General features: G+C 38.2%; 1 protein-coding gene across 1 annotated transcript in view; it reads left to right on the plus strand.

Annotated features, from left to right (window-relative positions):
• The first annotated feature begins 1,358 nt into the window (after positions 1-1,358).
• LOC149795973 (cell adhesion molecule CEACAM5-like) overlaps positions 1,359-21,756 on the plus strand; it is a 54,603-nt gene continuing 34,205 nt past the window's right edge. Inside the window, exons 1-3 of the mRNA XM_089963906.1 lie at positions 1,359-1,688; positions 5,648-5,938; positions 16,543-16,842. Coding sequence (XP_089820032.1) covers positions 1,613-1,688; positions 5,648-5,938; positions 16,543-16,842 — 667 coding nt within the window. The 5' untranslated portion in view covers positions 1,359-1,612. The remainder of the gene's footprint in view (positions 1,689-5,647; positions 5,939-16,542; positions 16,843-21,756) is intronic.

A 21,756-nucleotide genomic window follows, 5' to 3' on the forward strand; every position in this document is an offset into this window, starting at 1 on the left:
AAATGTGATAAAAAATGTCGTGGAGAATATTGCAAAAAACATAATTATCTTATAAAGAAAAACCCTCATGCTGGTCCACGAAGATGTGTTGGATGTAACAATGGTGTTAGAGGATTATATCAGATTTGCAAAAATTGCGGTGGAGATCGATACAGAAGTTTGATGATATATTACAGAAAAAGAAAAAACATAAATCCAAAAATAGAAAAACCACCATCAGAACTTGAATATTACTTGAAACATAAAACAAATTCCCAGGATTCAGATGAAGATTCAGAATAACATAGCAGCAGAGGAGCCTTGTCTACAATTATGTTGGGGACAAACAATAATCGTAGACGTGGTATTTGACCTCTATGAAGGGTCACTATTTTTTTTGTATAACAAGGGTGACCCTTCCCTAAAGTGGTCTGTTCCCCTCCTCTGCTGCTAAACCACACGACTACCTAAAGGATTATATGTGTGAAAAATAATATAAACTTTTAGAAGCTTTACCACATGCATTGGGCTGTATGATGTTATGTTTATAAATAGTGTAGTGTGTTACAACTGTAAACTGGTATGTAGATCTAAATAGTTAACAATAACACAAGTGTCTCATCAAATGACAGTTTAGTTTAACCTAGCGAATTTGAACTCTACCATCAATCAAAATCCAGAATATTGTTAGGACTAAGCTGTGAGAACTGTAAACCTACTTTACCCAGTTCTAAGTTTACCATTTTATACATTATGAATTTTTTTTAATAAAAAAAATCAAGACACAAATTGTATTGCACTGATGAATTTCTATTATGTGAATTTCTATTGTTAAGAAATGTATTATCATTATCATTATGACTAGTTCGAAATATATTGAACTGATTTTCAATTTAAAAACATCAATTTTAAATCTGAAAAAGGAGCGATGTAGTGTTCCAGAATCAGTGCTGTACAGTAATATAGACTTTCCCGTTGCTGAACCAGCATATTAGAGACCTAAGATAAGGCTGACAGATAGGGTTCAAGATGTAGGTCTGTCAAGCAAGACACATATAGTTGTATACTGTGGAATAAACATGTGCTTGTAGAAACTGGCCTTTTCCTCATTACAAAACCCAAACATTACAGTGCCCTCTACTTGAAAAAAAAGTGTGCTTGGAATAGGGTCAAAATACGAATATATTCGGTAAGGCCTAACTGTTCTGTTTTGCTAATCGGAATACTCTCGGTCTTTTTCCATCTTATTCAACCACCACCCGGACCACACCCCGTTTAAAACAAAAAGAGGCCGATTTGAACTCCCCTCGAATTCATTCTCTGGCGATGAAATAAAGAGTTCTCCCACCCAATACAAATCTCCGATGCCAAGAGACAAATCTAGCGTCATGTAAAACGATGCATTTAACTCCCTAGCAAGCGACGAAAAGGTATCGAGAAAATGTTCCGTTGCTTGACTCGCCGATTAGAGTACTGGGCCTTGCAATCGGCGAAGAAGAAATGTAAACAAGAACATATAGAAAAACAACACACATGGACTTAATGTAATACACCACTTATAAAATATCTGGCATCTTTGAAACAAGGCTAAGTTAACGTTTCAAGATACAAAGGAAGCTTTCGGTATGACGCTATGCTGAAAAACATAAGTCTGTTTAATGCATTTTGGGCCCTCATTTTACAATGTTATGAATCAACAACACTGCAAGGTAAACTACAGTTATGTTTTCACTGCACGACATATAATCAGATGGAGAAAGCACTCATTGTTAATAATGTGTGTGTGTGTGTGTGTGTGTGTGTGGTTTGGATTTTTAACGTAGCTTTAACAATTTTTCAGTCATATCGCTACGATGTCTGCAATGTGGCATTTTATAGTGCTGCCTAGCACTGGAGCATCATGCCACAGACGTGTAGCATGATGTCCCACCCAGTCACATTATCCTGACACCAGGCCGACCAGTCCTAATACTAACATCTTCATGCTAAGCGCCAAGCGAGGCAGCTCTTAGTTACTATTTTTCATGTCTTTGGTACGACTCGGGGTTCGAACTCGCGACCTCCCTCAACCAAGGCGGACGCTCTAACCACTAGGCAAACTGAGCAGTCTAATACTGAGTATGTAGGAATGGTTTACTTTTTTATTTTGTTTTTATTTGTTTTTTAATATTTTATTTTCTTGGACTGTTTATAAAAAATTGATTGGGTCCAGCTTGAAAGTGGCTGGGTCCAGATAAGGATGTTACTAAAGTTACACAAACTATCGTGAAAATATTAATTAAGGGGAAGGGAATAACTTTAGTGTATATTGGCCAGTCATTAAGCTTGTGTATTTTAACATTTTAAAAATGATAATATTGAAAAAAAACAACTTATGACCATATGTACTATATGACTGATTGTTGAATTAATTGTTATACTAATTGTAAAATAGCTAAAACAAGCTAATTTATCTTATTAGGCAATACAACTCTGACGTTAGATAAAATTTGTCTATGTCTATTTGAATATTCTTAGGCACATAGTAGCAGTGTACCTGGACTGGGAAAAACGACTTGCATGCCTTTCGTTAGACCATTACATGTAGATCTTTGCTTTTTTATCCTGATAATACTAGTAACTACCCAAACAGAGATCTGTCACCTGGCATAGGCCATCATGTACCTCACCTGGAAAGGCTATCTGCACTGCTACCATGAATATAATTTATGTAAAGTAATTGATTCCATCAAAAACGTGAAACTTTTGACAGGCAACTTTGTTCTATGGTTTGACAATATAAGGTACTTCAACTGTTTTGTGATCTGCAGTTAGTCTGAGTTTCCTCTGACCATTCCCATCAACTTAACTGTTCAGGTTTCTAATTCATGCATTGGAAGAAAAAAGAAGAAGAAAAAAATCAGATTTTTAAGCAGTCTGTTTGGTCAGTTGTAAAATATGAAGTGTCTGTCATTTAGGCATCAGATTTACCAAACCCCTTAGTAAAACTCTTGTAGCCTTTGTTACCAAACACCTTAGTAAAACTCTTGTAGCCTTTGTTACCGTACCCCTTAGTAAAACTCTTGTGGTCTTTGTTACCAAACAACTTAGTAAAACTCTGTAGCCTTTGTTACCGAACCCCTTAGTAAAACTCTTGTAGTCTTTGTTACCGTACCCCTTAGATAAACTCTTGTAGTCTTTGTTACCAAACACCTTAGTAAAACTCCTGTAGTCTTTGATACCAAACACCTTAGTAAAACTCTTTTAGCCTTTGTTACCAAACACCTTAGTAAAACTCTTGTAGTCTTTGTTACCAAACCCCTTAGTAAAACTCTTGTAGTCTTTGTTACCAAACACCTTAGTAAAACTCTTATAGCCTTTGTTACCAAACCCCTTAGTAAAACTCTTGTAGTCTTTGTTACCAAACAACTTAGTAAAACTCTGTAGCCTTTGTTACCGAACCCCTTAGTAAAACTCTTGTAGTCTTTGTTACCGTACCCCTTAGATAAACTCTTGTAGTCTTTGTTACCAAACACCTTAGTAAAACTCTTGTAGCCTTTGTTACCGTACCCCTTAGTAAAACTCTTGTGGTCTTTGTTACCAAACAACTTAGTAAAACTCTGTAGCCTTTGTTACCAAACACCTTAGTAAAACTCCTGTAGTCTTTGATACCAAACACCTTAGTAAAACTCTTTTAGCCTTTGTTACCAAACACCTTAGTAAAACTCTTGTAGTCTTTGTTACCAAACCCCTTAGTAAAACTCTTGTAGTCTTTGTTACCAAACACCTTAGTAAAACTCTTATAGCCTTTGTTACCAAACCCCTTAGTAAAACTCTTGTAGTCTTTGTTACCAAACAACTTAGTAAAACTCTGTAGCCTTTGTTACCGAACCCCTTAGTAAAACTCTTGTAGTCTTTGTTACCGTACCCCTTAGATAAACTCTTGTAGTCTTTGTTACCAAACACCTTAGTAAAACTCCTGTAGTCTTTGATACCAAACACCTTAGTAAAACTCCTTTAGCCTTTGTTACCAAACCCCTTAGTAAAACTCTTGTAGCCTTTGTTACCAAACACCTTAGTAAAACTCTTATAGCCTTTGTTACCAAACCCCTTAGTAAAACTCTTGTAGTCTTTGTTACCAAACACCTTAGTAAAACTCTTATAGCCTTTGTTACCAAACCCCTTAGTAAAACTCTTGTAGTCTTTGTTACCAAACACCTTAGTAAAACTCTTGTAGTACGTATTATCTGCTGAGCGCCACCAAAACAGTGACATGACAATGTCCCATAAAACATTGACAATGCCCCATAAAGGTGGCGCTCACCAGATAATATGTACTTTTGAGAGAGTGATGTATGTAAGGTGAAGTAGTTCGCATCTAAAACATGCACAGTGGAGAGAATGTTTGCATACCTCTATGCTACATTAATGTAATGTGGATGATATTTCTTTTGGATATTGTACTTTTGGAAATTTTACATGATTTAAGCACACTGATAACTAAAATGACTGCTCCCTTGTGTTAAAAAATCAGTCTGAATTAGTCTAAAGTAGTCTATACATAGCAGCTATTAAAATAGGGAAAATGAATTTTGCCAGACTAGACAATACCAGCTTCTGAAAGTGCAATGAATGAATTACCAAATATATAAAATGTAAAAAAAGTTATCGGCTCTTTTTTATACAATTTACCTCTGAAGTTCAGGAAGTGAAAATGACCAAGTAGAGCTAGCACTTTTTTGAAAGGTGCACATTTGAAGTAAGGCCAAGCTGTATACTCTATAACCCATAGTACACCCATCAATCATACACCAACATAAAGGGAATTAAAGGTTCTTTGCATTATACCTAAGATATACAAGGTCTTTTTTAAATAGCCAGTATAACCAGTGAGGAAAGCCGGGGACATTCTTTTTCTTTAAAATCCTAACCTATGCAAAATGCGAAACTGTATAGCGCCACCAAAACAGTGACAATGTCCCATAAAACAGTGACAATATCCCATAAAACAGTGACAGTGTCCCATAAAACATTGACAATGTCCCATAAAACAGTGACAATGCTTCATAAAGCAAGTCCTTAATCTCATGCATCTGATGCATGCTAATAATCTTTTCCAGATTGCTGTACATGACAAGGTTTGTCACATGACATGGTTTTTATACTCATGGGTCTCATCTGAGTTCATGTCCTATTTCAGCCGTACCTTAAGATATCAATGACAAGTCCCCACATATCAGTCACAATGCCCCATATATCAGTGACAGTGCCCCAGTGACATGAAGCGAGTTCATAAGCTTTTTAATGTTTGTGCTAAGGGGCTAACTAGAGATGTGGGGTTGGGATGGATTAGTTATTCCAAGACCTACCATTGCTGATACTACTTATGGTATAACATGATCTAAGAAAAGATTGCCATCACTAATGTCTTTAGACTTTGCTACACTGAATCATTGATGATGACAGTAAATTGCTCTGTTTTTATTGTTGTGTCTTGTTTACTAATTTTTCCTCAGTAAAATGAGAAGATGAGACTGAATGAATGGCAGTAAATGGATTAAATCTCTTTATTAATATAGCTATTGCTTGATGTAAATCAATCGTGATGCAGCTGTTAAGATAATTTAGTTTTTAATAGTTCTCTCTGGTTTTTATTGTGAACATATTTTGCATGTTTTTTGTTTTACAGTTACATCTCCAGTACAGACAATTGTGGGATGGAATGCCAGTTTTAGTATGCAACTAGATCCATATCCTGACAGGGATTCATTAATCACCATACTGAAGAATGGTGTGATAATAATGCGGGTAAAGGGCACACTGTTTAGGGATGTAGCAGACCGGTTTGAGTTCACAGGAAACACGATAGAAAACCAGATCTCTTTCATCTTGAGAAATGTTACATTAGGAGATGCTGGGACATATACTGCCAGTGAAACAGGTATTCCACCTGGAGGAGAGCAAACATTAATTGTGAAAGGTAATACTTATTACTTTTTCATCAAACGGCAGAAATAATATGTCTGATTCACACCTTTGTAAACTTTCTTCCAAACTTTTTATCATTCTGATTAAACCTGTCAAGATTCTTTCTAAAGATAGGGATATAATTAATATTGATAGTGTATTGCTCATAAAAATTATTTGTGATCCTCTTGATATAAACCCATTTATTAAAGTTGTATAAAAACTCAGTGAAAAACATAGAATCTGTAATTACCAGCAGTAACAAGCCGATACAAAAGGTAATCAGAAATAGTCACTAGTGTTCATGATCTTTTAAAACTTTTTATTGCCAGTGTCATGTCTTCACATAAATTTGGAATTCATGATAGTGTTATTCTCAAAAGAGAAGAAAGTGTTTTTCCTCATACTAGGAAAGTCTTATAGAGGACAAGTCCGTTGTCTGTCCCTATATGATAATACCATGGAATTGATGCTAGTGGTGGTGGGAGGCAGATTTCAAACCATGTTAGTCACCTTGTGTTTGCTAATGTGAAGAACTTGAGTTGTTGATGTTAATGGTTGTCTTTTGTTACTGTCATAAATAAATGCACGTGCCTACTACTGCTAGGTCACACAAATTCTCATTTTAATGAAAAAAAGGGCAAATGATTAACAATTATTCATGACTGCTGAATATTAAAGTAACTTGCATAGGATGAATATCATTTTGTATCGACTCTTTATCTCTTGTATTGATACGAGTATTGATATGGTGAATATATCAATACATCATTTCACCCAAACTGTCTTGTTGGTCGTAAATAAAAATGGTGTTACTTATAATCTATGTTTTGTTCTTAATTGTTGTCTGTGATGGTAGGTTGTATTTTTGGTAGTATACAGAATGTGTACTAAAATTTGATTTCAAGGCCAGTCTTGGTTACAGTTAAATGGAGGTTTTTCTTTTGGATTACTTCATGATGTTGGTCAAATTAAAATGTTTATAAGTAGAGATTTGATAAAGTAATTTATTACTGATTTAGACTAGTCTTTTGAGATCTATTTGTGATCAGAGTTCACAGATGTGTTGCTTAAATCAGAAATAATTCAAGAGGAACTTTTTATTTAAAATATTTGCTGGTATTACTAAAGAGTTAATTTACTTCTGGGTTTTGTGAATCGATTCAAAGATGTTATGTATTCATCATTGGTATATCGAGACAAGACATTAGGACAATCAAGACTATTGAAATTGGTTCAGAACTTTCTATATTTTTTTACATGTAATAGGACACTTAGGATTATTTGGAATTTGGAAATTGCTTCTTGATATTACTTAAATTTTAAGTTTTTTCACTTTCTTTCTTTTAAATAGTAATGGTGCCACTCAGGCATCTAGTATGGCCACCAGTAGCCAGCTCGAAAATATTAATGCAGCTCCTGCTGAATGGATGCTCATAAACAAAAATTTTACCGTTCTGACATCCAATTTGCCCACCATAATTAGATGAAAATTACATCAATATTGGATTTTTGCCAGAAGACTTATTGTTATGTCTAGTTGGGCCTAAATAAAAATGGTACCCATCTGACCACAGTATATCCAACATGGCAGCCATCTTGGAATCATCCCGAATGAAAAGATGTGTCAACATGGAGAAACATGATTATTGGCATCTAAATCCAAGTCTTTTTCAGTATTCCAGACTGTTGGATTTTGTTATGTAAAACATTATAGGTATCTAAATACAAGTCTTGAACAGTAGTTTTCAAAAGATAAACTTTTTCTTTTAGCTTCCTAGCATTGTCATCATTAATATCTGCTAAACATAAAAACTTGCATTTGATATCAATATGGCATGATACTGTAAGTTTAATTTGGTAACGTGGCTTTTTGTTTAAGGTAAAAACCTGTCTTGAAAGACCACTGTTGTGTGAGATCACCTTTCTTGAGAGACCACATTCTCAATGCACATAATTTATTTTAGCCTTTATCATACTGTACTGTATTTTAGCCTTTATCATACTGTACTGTTTATTAGCCTTTATCATACTGTACTGTTTATTAGCCTTCATCATACTGTACTGTATTTTAGCCTTTATTATACTATACTGTATTTTAGCCTTTATCATACTGTACTGTTTATTAGCCTTTACTTTATCATTATATTGTATATTAACCTTTATTGTATTATGAAGTATTGTATATTAACCATTAATCTATCATACTGTACTGTTTATTATCATTTATGGTAACAGGAGAAGGGGTGAAGGCGGCCCACTGGCGCCTTAAAACCAGTTGCTTCGGGTAGATGGGACTCGTAAACCTTGGATGGTAGCTCATCTAGGAGAAGGAAAACTCCGATTCCAAACCTCTGCTGCCTTGTGGCAATACCCACTCATGGGAAAGGCTAAGGGAGTAAAGCCCGACAGAAAATCCGGAGATGGAGTCCCTAAGGCGGTATGACATTGACTTCAACGTCATTCCGGCAACTCCTGCGACGCCGTTGGTGCCAAGCTGTATCGGCATTCGTCGTTCCCTTGGGCACACCAGCTGCGTGGAGAGGGGGGATCTGCTGCATGGGCAACAGCTGATTCTCCATACCACCCTGCCCAGGCTTCATAGCTCCACTGGAGAGGACACTCCAGCATCGTCGTACGGCGTCGGCACAACACGAGAAGTAGCAGTTTACCGGTTCTAAGTCAAAGCTCGATTGGCGTAGAGCTTGGCGCCAGGGGTTACTTCTGACGGTGGGAGAGATCATCAGGTCTCACTGGACAGCTACCGCCCGCCTCAAGCTGGGCAGCCCCCAGTCAGTAAGGTGCTGCCCGCCATGGCCTGCCTGCTTCACTGGGTGCGTGGAGCTTAGAGAACCATCTCGACAAGTGGGCCACAAAACTCTGCACCAGGAAAGACTAAAAGAAGAAATAAAAAGACTCCAACTCTTCGTTTTGCAACTGGAACATCAGGACCATGTGTCCTGGATTGACCACTGACCTACAGCAGATCGACGATGTACGGAAGACTGCCGTCATTGACAGAGAACTCTCCCGACTGAACATCGACATTGCCTGCCTCCAGGAGACCCGACTGGCTGACAGAGGCACCATCAGGGAAGCCAATTACACATTCTTTTGGCAGGGGAAACCCTTGGATGAACCTAGGCAGCATGGTGTAGGCTTTGCCGTCAAGAACACGCTAATCGCCTTCATTGAACCTCCATCATCAGGTACTGAGAGAATCCTTGCCCTCCGGCTGTCAACATCCTTAGGCCCGGTCAACATCTTCAGTGTGTACGCCCCAACCCTCTACTCCACCTACGAGGAGAAAGACAAGTTTTATGAGGCTCTGGATCAGGCAATATCCAGTATCCCCAACAATGAAAGCCTTTACTTACTAGGAGACTTCAATGCTAGAGTGGGAGCTGACCATGAGGCCTGGTCCACCTGTCTCGGCTTTTACGGAAGGGGCAAGATCAACGAGAATGGTCAGCGACTGCTGGAGATGTGCTGCTCCCACAGCCTATGTGTGACAAACACTTTCTTCAAATGCAAGGAGATCCACCAGGTGTCGTGGAGACACCCACGTTCACGCCACTGGCACCAGTTGGACCTCGTCATCACCAGGCATGCAGAACTGGCCAATGTCCTCCTTACCCGCAGCTACCACAGTGCCGATTGTGACACGGACCATTCCCTCATGGCCAGCAAGGTGCGAATATTACCCAAGAAGCTGCACCACGCCAAGAAGAAGGGTCACCCACGTATCAACACCTACTGTGCAAGCAACCCAGAGAAAACACAGCAGTTCATCAGCAAACTGAAGGAAGCCCTCACCAAAGTGACACCTGATGACACCATTGATTCCAAGTGGTCCCATATCCGTGACTCTGTGTACAATTCAGCCATCACAGCTTACGGGAAGAGGGAGCGAAAGAATGTCGACTGGTATGAGGCAAACTGGGAGGAGATGGAGCCCGTGACTGAGGCAAAGAGGAAAGCCCTCCTGGCATACAAGGCTGCACCTAGCCCCAGAACACTACAAGCCCTCAGGATTGCAAGGAATAATGCCCAGAAGACCGCCCGCCGCTGTGCCAACACCTACTGGCTGAACCTTTGCAACAGTATACAGACAGCTGCTGACACCGGGGATACAAGAGGAATGTATGAGGGTATCAAAAAAGCGACAGGCCCCCCCAGCTACAAGACCGCCCCCCTCAAGTCCAAGACGGGCGAAGTCATCACAGACCAGGGGAAACAACTGCAGCGATGGGTTGAGCACTATCTCGAGCTATATGCAACCCAAAACAATGTCACTGGAACTGCCCTGGACGCCATTCCAGACCTGCCTGTCATGGAGGAGCTAGACACACAGCCCACCCTGGAAGAGCTCGGAAAAGCCATCGATTGCCTTGCCTGTGGGAATGCTCCTGGAAGTGACGGCATTCCGCCTGAAGTCCTCAAGAGCGGAAAACCAGCACTGCTCCAGCCCCTACACACACTCCTCTGCCTTTGCTGGGAACAGGGATACATCCCACAGGACATGCGTGATGCCAACATCGTCACTTTGTACAAAAACAAAGGAGACCGTAGTGACTGCAACAACTATCGGGGCATCTCCCTCCTCAGCATCGTCGGAAAGGCCTTCGCCCGTGTTGCCTTGGCACGCTTGCAGATCCTAGCCTCCCGCTTCTACCCAGAATCCCAGTGTGGATTTCGAGCCGGCAGGTCAACTGTAGACATGATCTTCTCACTACGTCAGCTGCAGGAGAAGTGTCGCGAGCAGCGGATGCCCCTCTACATTGCCTTCATAGACCTGACGAAGGCGTTTGACATGGTTAGTCGGAGTGGACTCTTCAGACTCCTGCAGAAGATCGGCTGCCCCCCACGTCTGCTTGCTGTCATTATGTCATTCCACGAGAACATGCACAGCACAGTGTGCTTCAATGGCGCAACATCTGAAGCATTCCCAGTCGTTAGCGGAGTCAAACAAGGCTGTGTCCTTGCACCGACGCTCTTTGCCATCTTCTTCTCCATGCTTCTCCAGTACGCATTCAAGGACTGCAGCGAGGGAGTGTACATCCATACCAGGGCTGATGGCAAGCTGTTCAACATCTCACATCTCCGTGCTAAGACTAAAGTCACAAAGGTACTCATCCGTGAATTGCTCTTTGCCGACGATGCAGCCTTGACATCACACACGGAAGATGGACTTCAGCAGCTGGTATGCTGCCTCTCCCATGCATGTAAGGAATTTGGACTGACCATCAGTTTGAAGAAAACAAATGTCATGGCACAGGACACAGACTCCCCTCCCTCTGTCTCCATCGATGGGTACAATTTGGAAGTTGTCGAGAACTTCACATACCTCGGGTCTAACATCTCCAGCTCACTTTCCATTGATTCTGAGGTGGGCGGCAGGATTGCCAAGGCAACAGCAGTGATGGCCAGACTTAACCAGAGGGTCTGGAACAACCCCAACCTCACAGAGAAGACCAAACTGCGTGTCTACCAAGCATGCGTGCTCAGCTCACTTCTCTACAGCAGCGAAACATGGACCACCTATGCAAGACACGAGAGGAAACTCAACAGCTTCCACCTGAGATGTCTGCGGCGCATTCTGCACATCCAGTGGCAGGACAAAGTACCCAACACAGAGGTTCTAGAATGCGCCAACATGAACAGCATGTTCTCCATACTCAGCGAGAGGCGCCTTCGCTGGCTCGGCCATGTCAAGAGAATGGACCCAGGTCGCATTCCCAAGGACCTGTTATATGGGGAGTTAGCAGAAGGTGCACGACCAACTGGACGACCACATCTGCGCTACAAAGATGTTTGCAAGAAGGATATGAAGACAGCAAACATTAATGTCAACGACTGGGAGAGCTGTGCAAACAACCGTTCCAGCTGGCGTCTAGCTGTCAGGCAGGGAGTTCAAAACGCAGAGGAAAAGAGAAGAATAAAGCAAGCTGAAAAAAGAGCTGAAAAGAAGGATAAGCAAAAGCGTACTTTGGAGCTATGCCATCATCTCTCGTAGACGGACGGATGCCAAGAAAATAGCATTGTGACCTGTTATAAGAGATCTCTTACCTGTCTTGAGAGACCATACTTTTTTGGCAAAAGAGGTGGTCTTTCAAGACCAGTTCTACTGTATTTATATGAGAGTGTTAAGAAAGATTTGTTTCAAATTCTGTTCAATGGAAAGAAAGAAGGAAAATATAGTTATGAAAATAGCTTACCCAGAAAAACAATTGAAAAGATGCTGACAGATTGGCAAATGAATCATTAAAAGCTAATACAAATTAGTGCTGATCTTACCTCCTGTATGGCCTCCATTGCATCAGTTTGATTTGTACATCTTGTTATCACTGGAAAATCATTTCAATATGAGCTTTCAGCAGAAGAGTTCTTATGGTGTCTAGTTGGTTCTAAATGAAAATTATGCCAATCTGACATCCATTATTGCCAACATGGCAGCTATCTTGAAAATTTTGTTATTATCATTACTTCTCTAGAATTGATGGTCATTTTGATAGAGTTTTCACCAAAGGACATAATATGCTATCTTGTTGGTCATAAATGTAAATGACACCAGTTCTGTATGAAATATGGATGTCATGATGTTATCACTATTCTGATTGTCATGTGATTTCACCAAAAGTCTTTGAATGGCATGTCTGGTTTTGAAATGAAAATGGTGCTGATCTAACATCCAGTATGGCTGACACATTGGCTTATGTAAAAATCTTGTCACAGATGAATATAGAAATGGTTGCACAACTCACCAGTTAAAAATTTTAAGGTAGAAATAGTGTCTTCTTGAATTCCTGTTAATTCTTTCTGGACAGTGGAGTTCCAGTCCCTTCAAGGGGTTCTTGCTTTCAATCTCAGTTATAAAGCTCCTGCTCAGTTTATATAAAGTTACTGAAAACTGGATGTACCAAAAATTTCACCCAGCATTATGCAGATCACATATTTAAGAATATATTCATTCTGTCCAGAAAGAAATTACTTTACAAAAAAACTTTTGAATCACAAAAGACACTTTAATGAAACATTAGTAAGTTACGTATCATGTCACACATCATAGCCATGCCCCTGCTTAAATATCACAGTAAGGTAAATGTAATTCTGCTACTTGTATCATTGTCTCGTCTATAATAATATTTGAACCTGGATGTTTCAGTGAAACTTAGCCAGCTAAATATTGTTTATAATTCTGTGACTTGTATCCTTATCTGGAGTACATTTTTAATGAAACTTTATGGACATTCGTTGTGATGCATACCATTGTCATACTTTATGGACAGTCATTGTGATGCATACAGTAGTCATACTTTATGGACAGTCGTTGTGATGCATACCATAGTCATACTTTATGGACAGTCGCTGTGATGCATACCATAGTCATACTTTATGGACAGTCGTTGTAATGCATACCATAGTCATACTTTGTGGACAGTCCTTGTGATCCATACCATAGTCATTCTTGTGGATAGTTGTTGTTATGCATATCATAGTCATACTTTATGGACAGTCGTTGTGACGCATACCATAGCATTACTTTGTTGATAGTCATTGTGATGCATACCATAGTCATACTTTATGGACAGTCATTGTGATGCATACCATAGTCATAACCCATTAGCTGAAGGCGAATGTCCCTGTGATGCATACCATAGTCATACTTTGTGGATAGTCGTTGTTATGCATACCATAGTCATACTTTGTGGATAGTCATTGTGATGCATACTATAGTCATACTTTGTGGATAGTCATTGTTATGCATACCATAGCCATACTTTATGGACAGTCGTTGTGATGCATACCATAGTTTCACTTTGTGGATAGTCATTGTGATGCATGCTATAGTCATACTTTATGGACAGTCGTTGTGATGCATACCATAGTCATACTTTATGGACAGTCGTTGTGATGCATACCATAGTCATACTTTGTGGACAGTCGTTGTGATGCATACCATAGTCATACTGTATGGACAGTCATTGTGATCCTTACTATAGTCATACTTTATGGACAGCCATTGTGATGCATACTATAGTCATACTTTATGGACAGTCATTGTGATCCTTACTATAGTCATACTTTATGGACAGCCATTGTGATGCATACCATAGTCATACTTTATGGACAGTCGTTGTGATGCATACCATAGTCATACTTTATGGACAGTTGTTGTGATGCATACCATAGTCATACTTTATGGACAGTCATTGTGATCCTTACTATAGTCACACTTTATGGACAGTCATTGTGATCCTTACTATAGTGATACTTTATGGACAGTCATTGTGATCCTTACTATAGTCATACTTTATGGACAGTCATTGTGATGCATACTATAGTCATACTTTATGGACAGTCGTTGTGATGCATACCATAGTCATACTTTATGGACAGTCGTTGTGATGCATACTATAGTCATACTTTATGGACAGTCATTGTGATCCTTACTGTAGTCATACTTTATGGACAGCTATTGTGATGCATACCATAGTCATACTTTATGGACAGTCGTTGTGATGCATACCATAGTCATACTTTATGGACAGTCATTGTGATCCTTACTATAGTCATACTTTATGGACAGTCATTGTGATCCTTACTATAGTCATACTTTATGGACAGTCATTGTGATGCATACTATAGTCATACTTTATGGACAGTCATTGTGATGCATACTATAGTCATACTTTATGGACAGTCATTGTGATGCATACCATAGTCATACTTTATGGACAGTCGTTGTGATGCATACTATAGTCATACTTTATGGACAGTCATTGTGATCCTTACTATAGTCATACTTTATGGACAGCCATTGTGATGCATACCATAGTCATACTTTATGGACAGTCGTTGTGATGCATACCATAGTCATACTTTATGGACAGTCATTGTGATCCTTACGATAGTCATACTTTATGGACAGTCATTGTGATCCTTACTATAGTCATACTTTATGGACAGTCATTGTGATGCATACTATAGTCATACTTTATGGACAGTCGTTGTGATGCATACCATAGTCATACTTTATGGACAGTCGTTGTGATGCATACCATAGTCATACCTTGTGGACAGTCGTTGTGATGCATACCATAGTCATACTGTATGGACAGTCGTTGTGTGATCCTTACTATAGTCATACTTTATGGACAGTCGTTGTGATGCATACCATAGTCATACTGTATGGACAGTCATTGTGATCCTTACTATTGTCATACTTTATGGACAGTCGTTGTGATGCATGCTATAGTCATAACCCATTAGCCAAAGTTCAATGTCACGGCAAGCAAAATCATTACCAGAAGTGTAACTTTTAAGTGATTAAATACATTTAATAACATTTAAACACATTAAATGTCATCACTCAGCAGCATTTTATGTACAAGTACTATGTCCAAACATTATATGTCATGACTCAACAGTATTTTATGTACAAATGCATTATCCAAAGCCCCACCATCCACATTAAGGAGACAACAAGGAATAATAGAAAACATTGACCTCTGTTCATGTATCAATATTAGTTTTTAACCAATAAGGATTCTTTAATAAACTCTAGCTTTGACTCTTCTTGACATGACAGAATCTTGTGTTTTCATGTGCCCTCTGCTTCAAGGGCAAGGTCACAACAAATGATACTGACATTTGATGAAACTTGATGCAGGTGTTTCTTGCTGTGGTCATAAACTAAGTAACACAGCGAAGTGAAACGAATAAGTTTTGTAAAATTTGAAAACTAGTTTAAATCTCTAAATTATTAAATGAAAATTGAAGAGAAGCTTACATTGATATGAATTAAATAAAAAATAATCCAAAACATTTTACACAAGTTGAAATGAATCAAATGTTCTGAATGAGTTACATGTCCTTGAGTGTGCTGATGTACCAATGGTCCTACTGTACCACAATAGCATTGGTCAGATCTCCTTTGAATAAATTTACAAAAATCTCAGACTATTTTAGTCCAGAGCCAGTGAGTACTTTGTAATTCCAATGAATAATCCAAACAAATGTTTCCTTGTAAATTATATCTAAACACAACATTAAACACATCTACAGAGTGATATTAAAATAAGGACATAGGAGATAGAAATGAATTAACTGTTCACCTCTGTTTCCTTATATACACCCATACGTTGTAATATGTTCCTACTTGTTACATGGCTTATGTCACAATACCCCATGTCACAACAGAACCCATGTGACTGTCCCCCTCCATGGGAAATCACTCCAAAATTGTAAATGGGTTCATTATTATGATTTGATTTTGGGACTTGTCAAGACCTATTTATATCTCCTATGCAATCTACAGGCATGCACCGTAGTAATAGACTCAATAAAGATAGACATAAATCCAGGTCCACACTTATCAGACTATAGTGAAGTCCCTAGCTAAAGGTCAAGGACATTAGTTAAGAAAAGGTCATAAGAAGGTCATATGTACTATATATGGTACTCTTATTTGGAAATGTAAATTGTCATTAATGTGGTCATCATAAAAATCATGACCTCTTCCAGAATCAGACAAGATTTAACTTTTTTAAGTTGAGCTTATTGCAGTTAATCAAGAGTTCTGTATTGATATATAAACTGTTAACTTTCATTTAGCTTCTCCATCCAAGCCTCAGATAATTACACTCTCCAGTTCTGTATTGGGATCTGACTACCACCTGAATTGTTCCTCTGTGTCCAACAGTGTACCTCCTGACCATGGCCTGACTATGATGTCAGAGTGGAAAGTAAATGACCAGCTTATTACAACAGGAGGACGCTATAAGGTCCAAGGAACAGAACTGACCATTGCCAGTCTTACAAGACAAGACAACAGTGGCAGGCTAACTTGTGTTGTATATGAGGATTCACTAGTGAAGTCAGTTCAAAGCAGTGAACATGTCATTGATGTGAAGTGTAAGTAGTGAAGATTCGTTTTACTAATTTTCAGATGATTGTATCAAAATTGTCAAGTATACAGCTGGTCAAATTATTACTTGGTTTAGTTCGAATTAAGTTTATGCATTGCTTTTATTTTTTATTGACCTTCACCTTATATGTGAGCTAGGAGAATTTCTACTACAGGAAATGAGATAGCAGCCATTAAAAATACATGCTTTTTGGAATTATTTTTTTCATGTTGAAAGCATCTATACCTCAATAGTGTCATAACTCAATGTCAGTCATCTTAACCTGTGATCAAATTACATACATTTGACCTTTCAAACATAAAAAAATAAAATAACAAATTTAAGTTTACACTAGTCTCAGTCAGTTAATCATACCAAAAGTGGACATTAAGAGGGCTTAATTATGATTCAGGTTTCCAATTCTACCTGTCAGTCGAAAATTGTGAAGAAGAATGGGTTTGTCTCCAACCAGGAAAATATCTGTACTGTTGCAGATAAATTGCTTAAAGGAGACCAGAAACCAATGGAAATATTGAATAATAATAAAGGTACTATAGCAGTAAACCTTATTCTGAAGTATCATCTGAGACCGAAATGCCAATATTAAAATATTGGCCTATCTTCTAGGAGCTGAATTTCCGTGACCTCGTATGCAAAATTTCCGCGCCTATTCGGTTACTTTCGGGATGTGACGTCATAGTAGCGACTCCAGCAGCCCAAGTGAGAGTTGCCAGAGTAAAAGACAATACCGTTTGCGTTGCTTACGGGTGTAATAAAACATTAAGAAAAGCCAGTGGACAACATTTTTTTTTTCTTTTCCGAAAGATAAAGGCATAATGAAAGAATGGATACATTATTACAAACGTGTCGATTTCAAAGCAACACCATACAGCCCTATGTGCTCGTTACATTTCTCAAAGAACTGTTACGAGAGGGATTCTAAAAAAATGGCAGCTCAAGGATACGCAAATGCTAGGCCTAGACAAAAAGTTGGCGCTGTTCCAGACATAACGTTGAATATTTTAAGTCCTGGGAAAAGTGTTGAACGTGCGAGTTACGAAAATAGGCAGAAGGCCGAGTAAGTGACCACGAAATGCAACAATCAATTCACAGATCTTTGATCTACACCAGCAGTGTTAAAATTAAATCGGATAACCCGACACCCTGGGCCCCTCTGGTTTTAGTTCCGGCCCATCCTGTGTTCAAAATGAGGTGCCCGTCAGGCTTGTCGAAACAAAAATTGTTTGCCTGAGGAAACTTTGATCGGGCTGGTGAAATTAGTAAATGTATTTTCAAGATGTTGACATACATGCCTTAACACGGCACAATCTAAATCAAATCACTACTGTTCAAGGTGAAATTTAGATTTGATTTTAATTAAATGGAGGCTTTGCCAAAAATAATATTCAATACCTGTCGTGTTTCGAGAAAACACAATTTTCAGTAATCTTATAAAAATTACAAATTTAAAAAAAATCATTGTATACATGTAATATGTATAAACGGTAATCTGTAATGATTGGAACTGATATAAAACTATTCCTTGGGCAGTTTAAATAGTAGCGATTAAAAGAAAAGAGGTCAAAGTTTCACATTAAATGGCTGACAATAGAAACTGGCTGTGGGGGGGGACTATTGACCCAACCCCTTACCCCAATGTGCGAGCGCCCATGGGACGTACCTTTTCTCCATGTGATACGCCTTATTATTCCCCCAGGACAAGCCTATTTTGCATATTCTGGTCAGCTCTGGCTAAATTGCAAAATAGCTAAAGTTCTGATTTATGTACGCAAACAATAAAGCCGATGTGACTAATGAACATACTCCATCCTTGCATTGATCTTGTGAAAAGGACTGCCCTTCGGACATACTTCAAAGAAACCCTGTTCGACAGTGTGTGTGTGTGTGTAAGCACCAGCAATTGATTGCCAAAATAAACGATGCCTATTTTGTTGTTACTTACGATGCCATGGACTTCAGGTTTAAGTCTTAATGCATGTAACACTGTTTGCTGAACAAAATGTTTATTCAGAATTAGTTCTTTAGGGCCACATATACTGCATGGTATATTTTGTTTTATTCCTTTTAATTTAATTATGGTAATTAAACTTTACATATACGGTGGAGGAATGTTAGGTGTTAACTGGCCAAGTTTCTTTGGCGGAAATGGAGATGCGATTTTGTTTGCAGAGAAAATTTCACAGTGATCATTCATTTAAGCTAATTGGTGACAATTGTATTCTTTTAATTTTGTTATACTAAAGTACCGTTGTAGTTGTTTAAAAACATCTGAAATTTACTTGAATAATGTTTAATTTTCACGTTCTATTTACTGAAGAAGAAAAAAAGAAAAAAAAAAAAAACTTTTTGGGATATTAATTATTTCCTCCAGTGCCGGATTTAGACGTGTGTGCGTGTGATTTGAATTTTTAACGTAGCTTTAACAATTTTTTCAGTCATATCACTACGATGTCTGCAGTGTGGCAGATTAGACTGTGGATTGCATAGGTCATATCTATTTATAAACGGTTTGGGGTTGGTTTTTTCTTGTTCTGACAAATGAAAATTGACAGACATAATGTAATTATCGGGACATCGCTGCGAAAAATTTAGAGATATTACGAGATCGGGATGTAGATGAGGAAATACCCCCAAAATCACAAGGTTTTTCTCCCGGCTTGAGAGTTGACAGGTATGAACTGTCCGGGCTTGTAGAATTTCAGTCAGGGCTTGAGTTTATTTAAGTCACCAGCCCGGGGCCTGTGCCTAAAAGAATTCTTTTAACACTGACCAGTACAGTACATAAGCTGTTATATCAGACTGCAGATTCAAGTTTTGAATGTGCAACCCAAATGTGGTGTCCTTCCGTCTGCCTCGCTCGCCAATGTTCATGTTTGTATTCGAGGACTGGCTAGTATTGCGTCACGGTACCACGTGATCTGTCGTCTCATTAAAACTCGGAAAAACTCGGCAATTTACGGAATCGTGGTATCTTCCATGCAATAAAATCACTACCCGCTTACGATATTTAATTTATAAACATGTCAGTCGAATTAAAATCTGTAGAGAATTACATACGTAGAAGGAAAATTTTGATTTCTGGTCTCCTTTAAATTCAAGGGAAAACAGGGATTTGATAAACTTTTAGATAGGTCAATTTCAGGATGTTTCAGTCAGTTGCATACGTCTTCGGGCTGGAACTTTTGTTATCCTAGTGGGTACATGAACTAGCTGTTGATAATTCATGTAATTCATGGTTTTAATCCAGCTTTGACTGGTTTCATAAAGCATATTGTTATTGAAGTCACTCACTAAACAGACTTCTATGTTTTGTTTATACAGAGTTTAAAGTGTATTTTGAAATAAAGTATACCAAGTATTGTCAGTGTTTGGTGGTCTATATGCAGCCTAATACAAATGGTTTTTGGACATTATGTCTTTATAGCCAGATTATTTCCATACAAATTTCCTCAAGATCATATCAAGGTTTGAGAGAAATGCCATTCTTAATGTAAACAAAAAGTCCACCACCCTTTTGAAAAAATTCGACTTTTCTTTGAAAACTTTAGTTAAGAATTGTATTACCATGAAAAAGTTCATGAAAGAAGGTATCACTGAATGCAAAACTATCAATTCCTCAGAGAAGTAATTTTATAATGTCTTGTTTTGGAAATATATAATGGATACGCAGATGGCAAATTTTGAGACTTTTTTTCATAAGCCACTGATTTTGAGAGAATTCTAAGTTTTGAGATGAATGATATGCATTATCTGAATTCATATAATTAATGATATCACTATCAGTATAAATTCAACTGGACTCGATCTTACATGCAATATGGCCACTGTGGTGGTCATCTTGGAAATCTTATTTGTCAAGAATACAAGAGATAGTTTCTAGACCTTGCAATTAAAAAGAAGAAAGAAGAAATGGTCTTATTTTGCATTCCTGGCATTCATGTTGGCCGATAGAGTAACAATTCCTTGATGAACTCTTGGTTTGACTTTAGGCTAGTCTGCATTATAAGGAAGAGGAGGGATGCTGGTGAGTTGGATGAATGTTTACTTGAATAAATTGCTTGCCATTCCTTTAGTTATTAAATTAGCTTCAATGAAGCAAACATAAGGCTTTCAAGTCAAAATCAAATAAAAAAAGTTAATGAATCAATTGATGTATAGAACATGTTTTTTTTATTCATTTAAATTTTATTGACTTTTTGGTTAGGTAAAGAAAAGGTACATCAAGGTTCTGAATGTGGGTAAAATTGCAAAAAGTGCAAAACACTATATAAACCTTTTGCACCTCAAGAAGTCCACAGTACAGACAATTAATAAACCTTCTTTTGCACGTCAAGAAGTCCACAGTACAAACAATTAATAAACCTTTTTTGCACCTCAAGAAGTCCACAGTACAAACAATTAATAAACCCTCTTTTGCACCTCAAGATGTCTACAGTACAAACAATTAATAAACCTTCTTTTGCACCTCAAGAAATCCACAGTACAAACAATTAATAAACCTTTTGCACCTCAAGAATTCTACAGTACAAACAATTAATAAACCTTCTTGTGCACCTCAGGAAGTCCACAGTACAAACAATTAATAAACCCTCTTTTGCACCTCAAGATGTCTACAGTACAAACAATTAATAAACCTTCTTTTGCACCTCAAGAATTCCACGGTACAAACAATTAATAAACCTTCTTGTGCACCTCAGGAAGTCCACAGTACAAACAATAAACCTTCTTTTGTGTCTCAAGAAGTCCACAGTACAAACAATTGATAAACCTTTTGCACCACAGGAAGTCCAGTCAATATGTCTCATATGTCCTGTTTGTGTTTAATAAAGATGATCAAGCTATGGTGTGCTTAATGTTTTCTTTTTGTTTGAGCTTGTGAGCTGATGATTGTGTCATAATT

This window comes from Sinohyriopsis cumingii, chromosome 7 (assembly GCF_028554795.1).
Source record: "Sinohyriopsis cumingii isolate HCF-2022 chromosome 7, ASM2855479v2, whole genome shotgun sequence".
NCBI lineage: Eukaryota > Metazoa > Mollusca > Bivalvia > Unionida > Unionidae > Sinohyriopsis > Sinohyriopsis cumingii.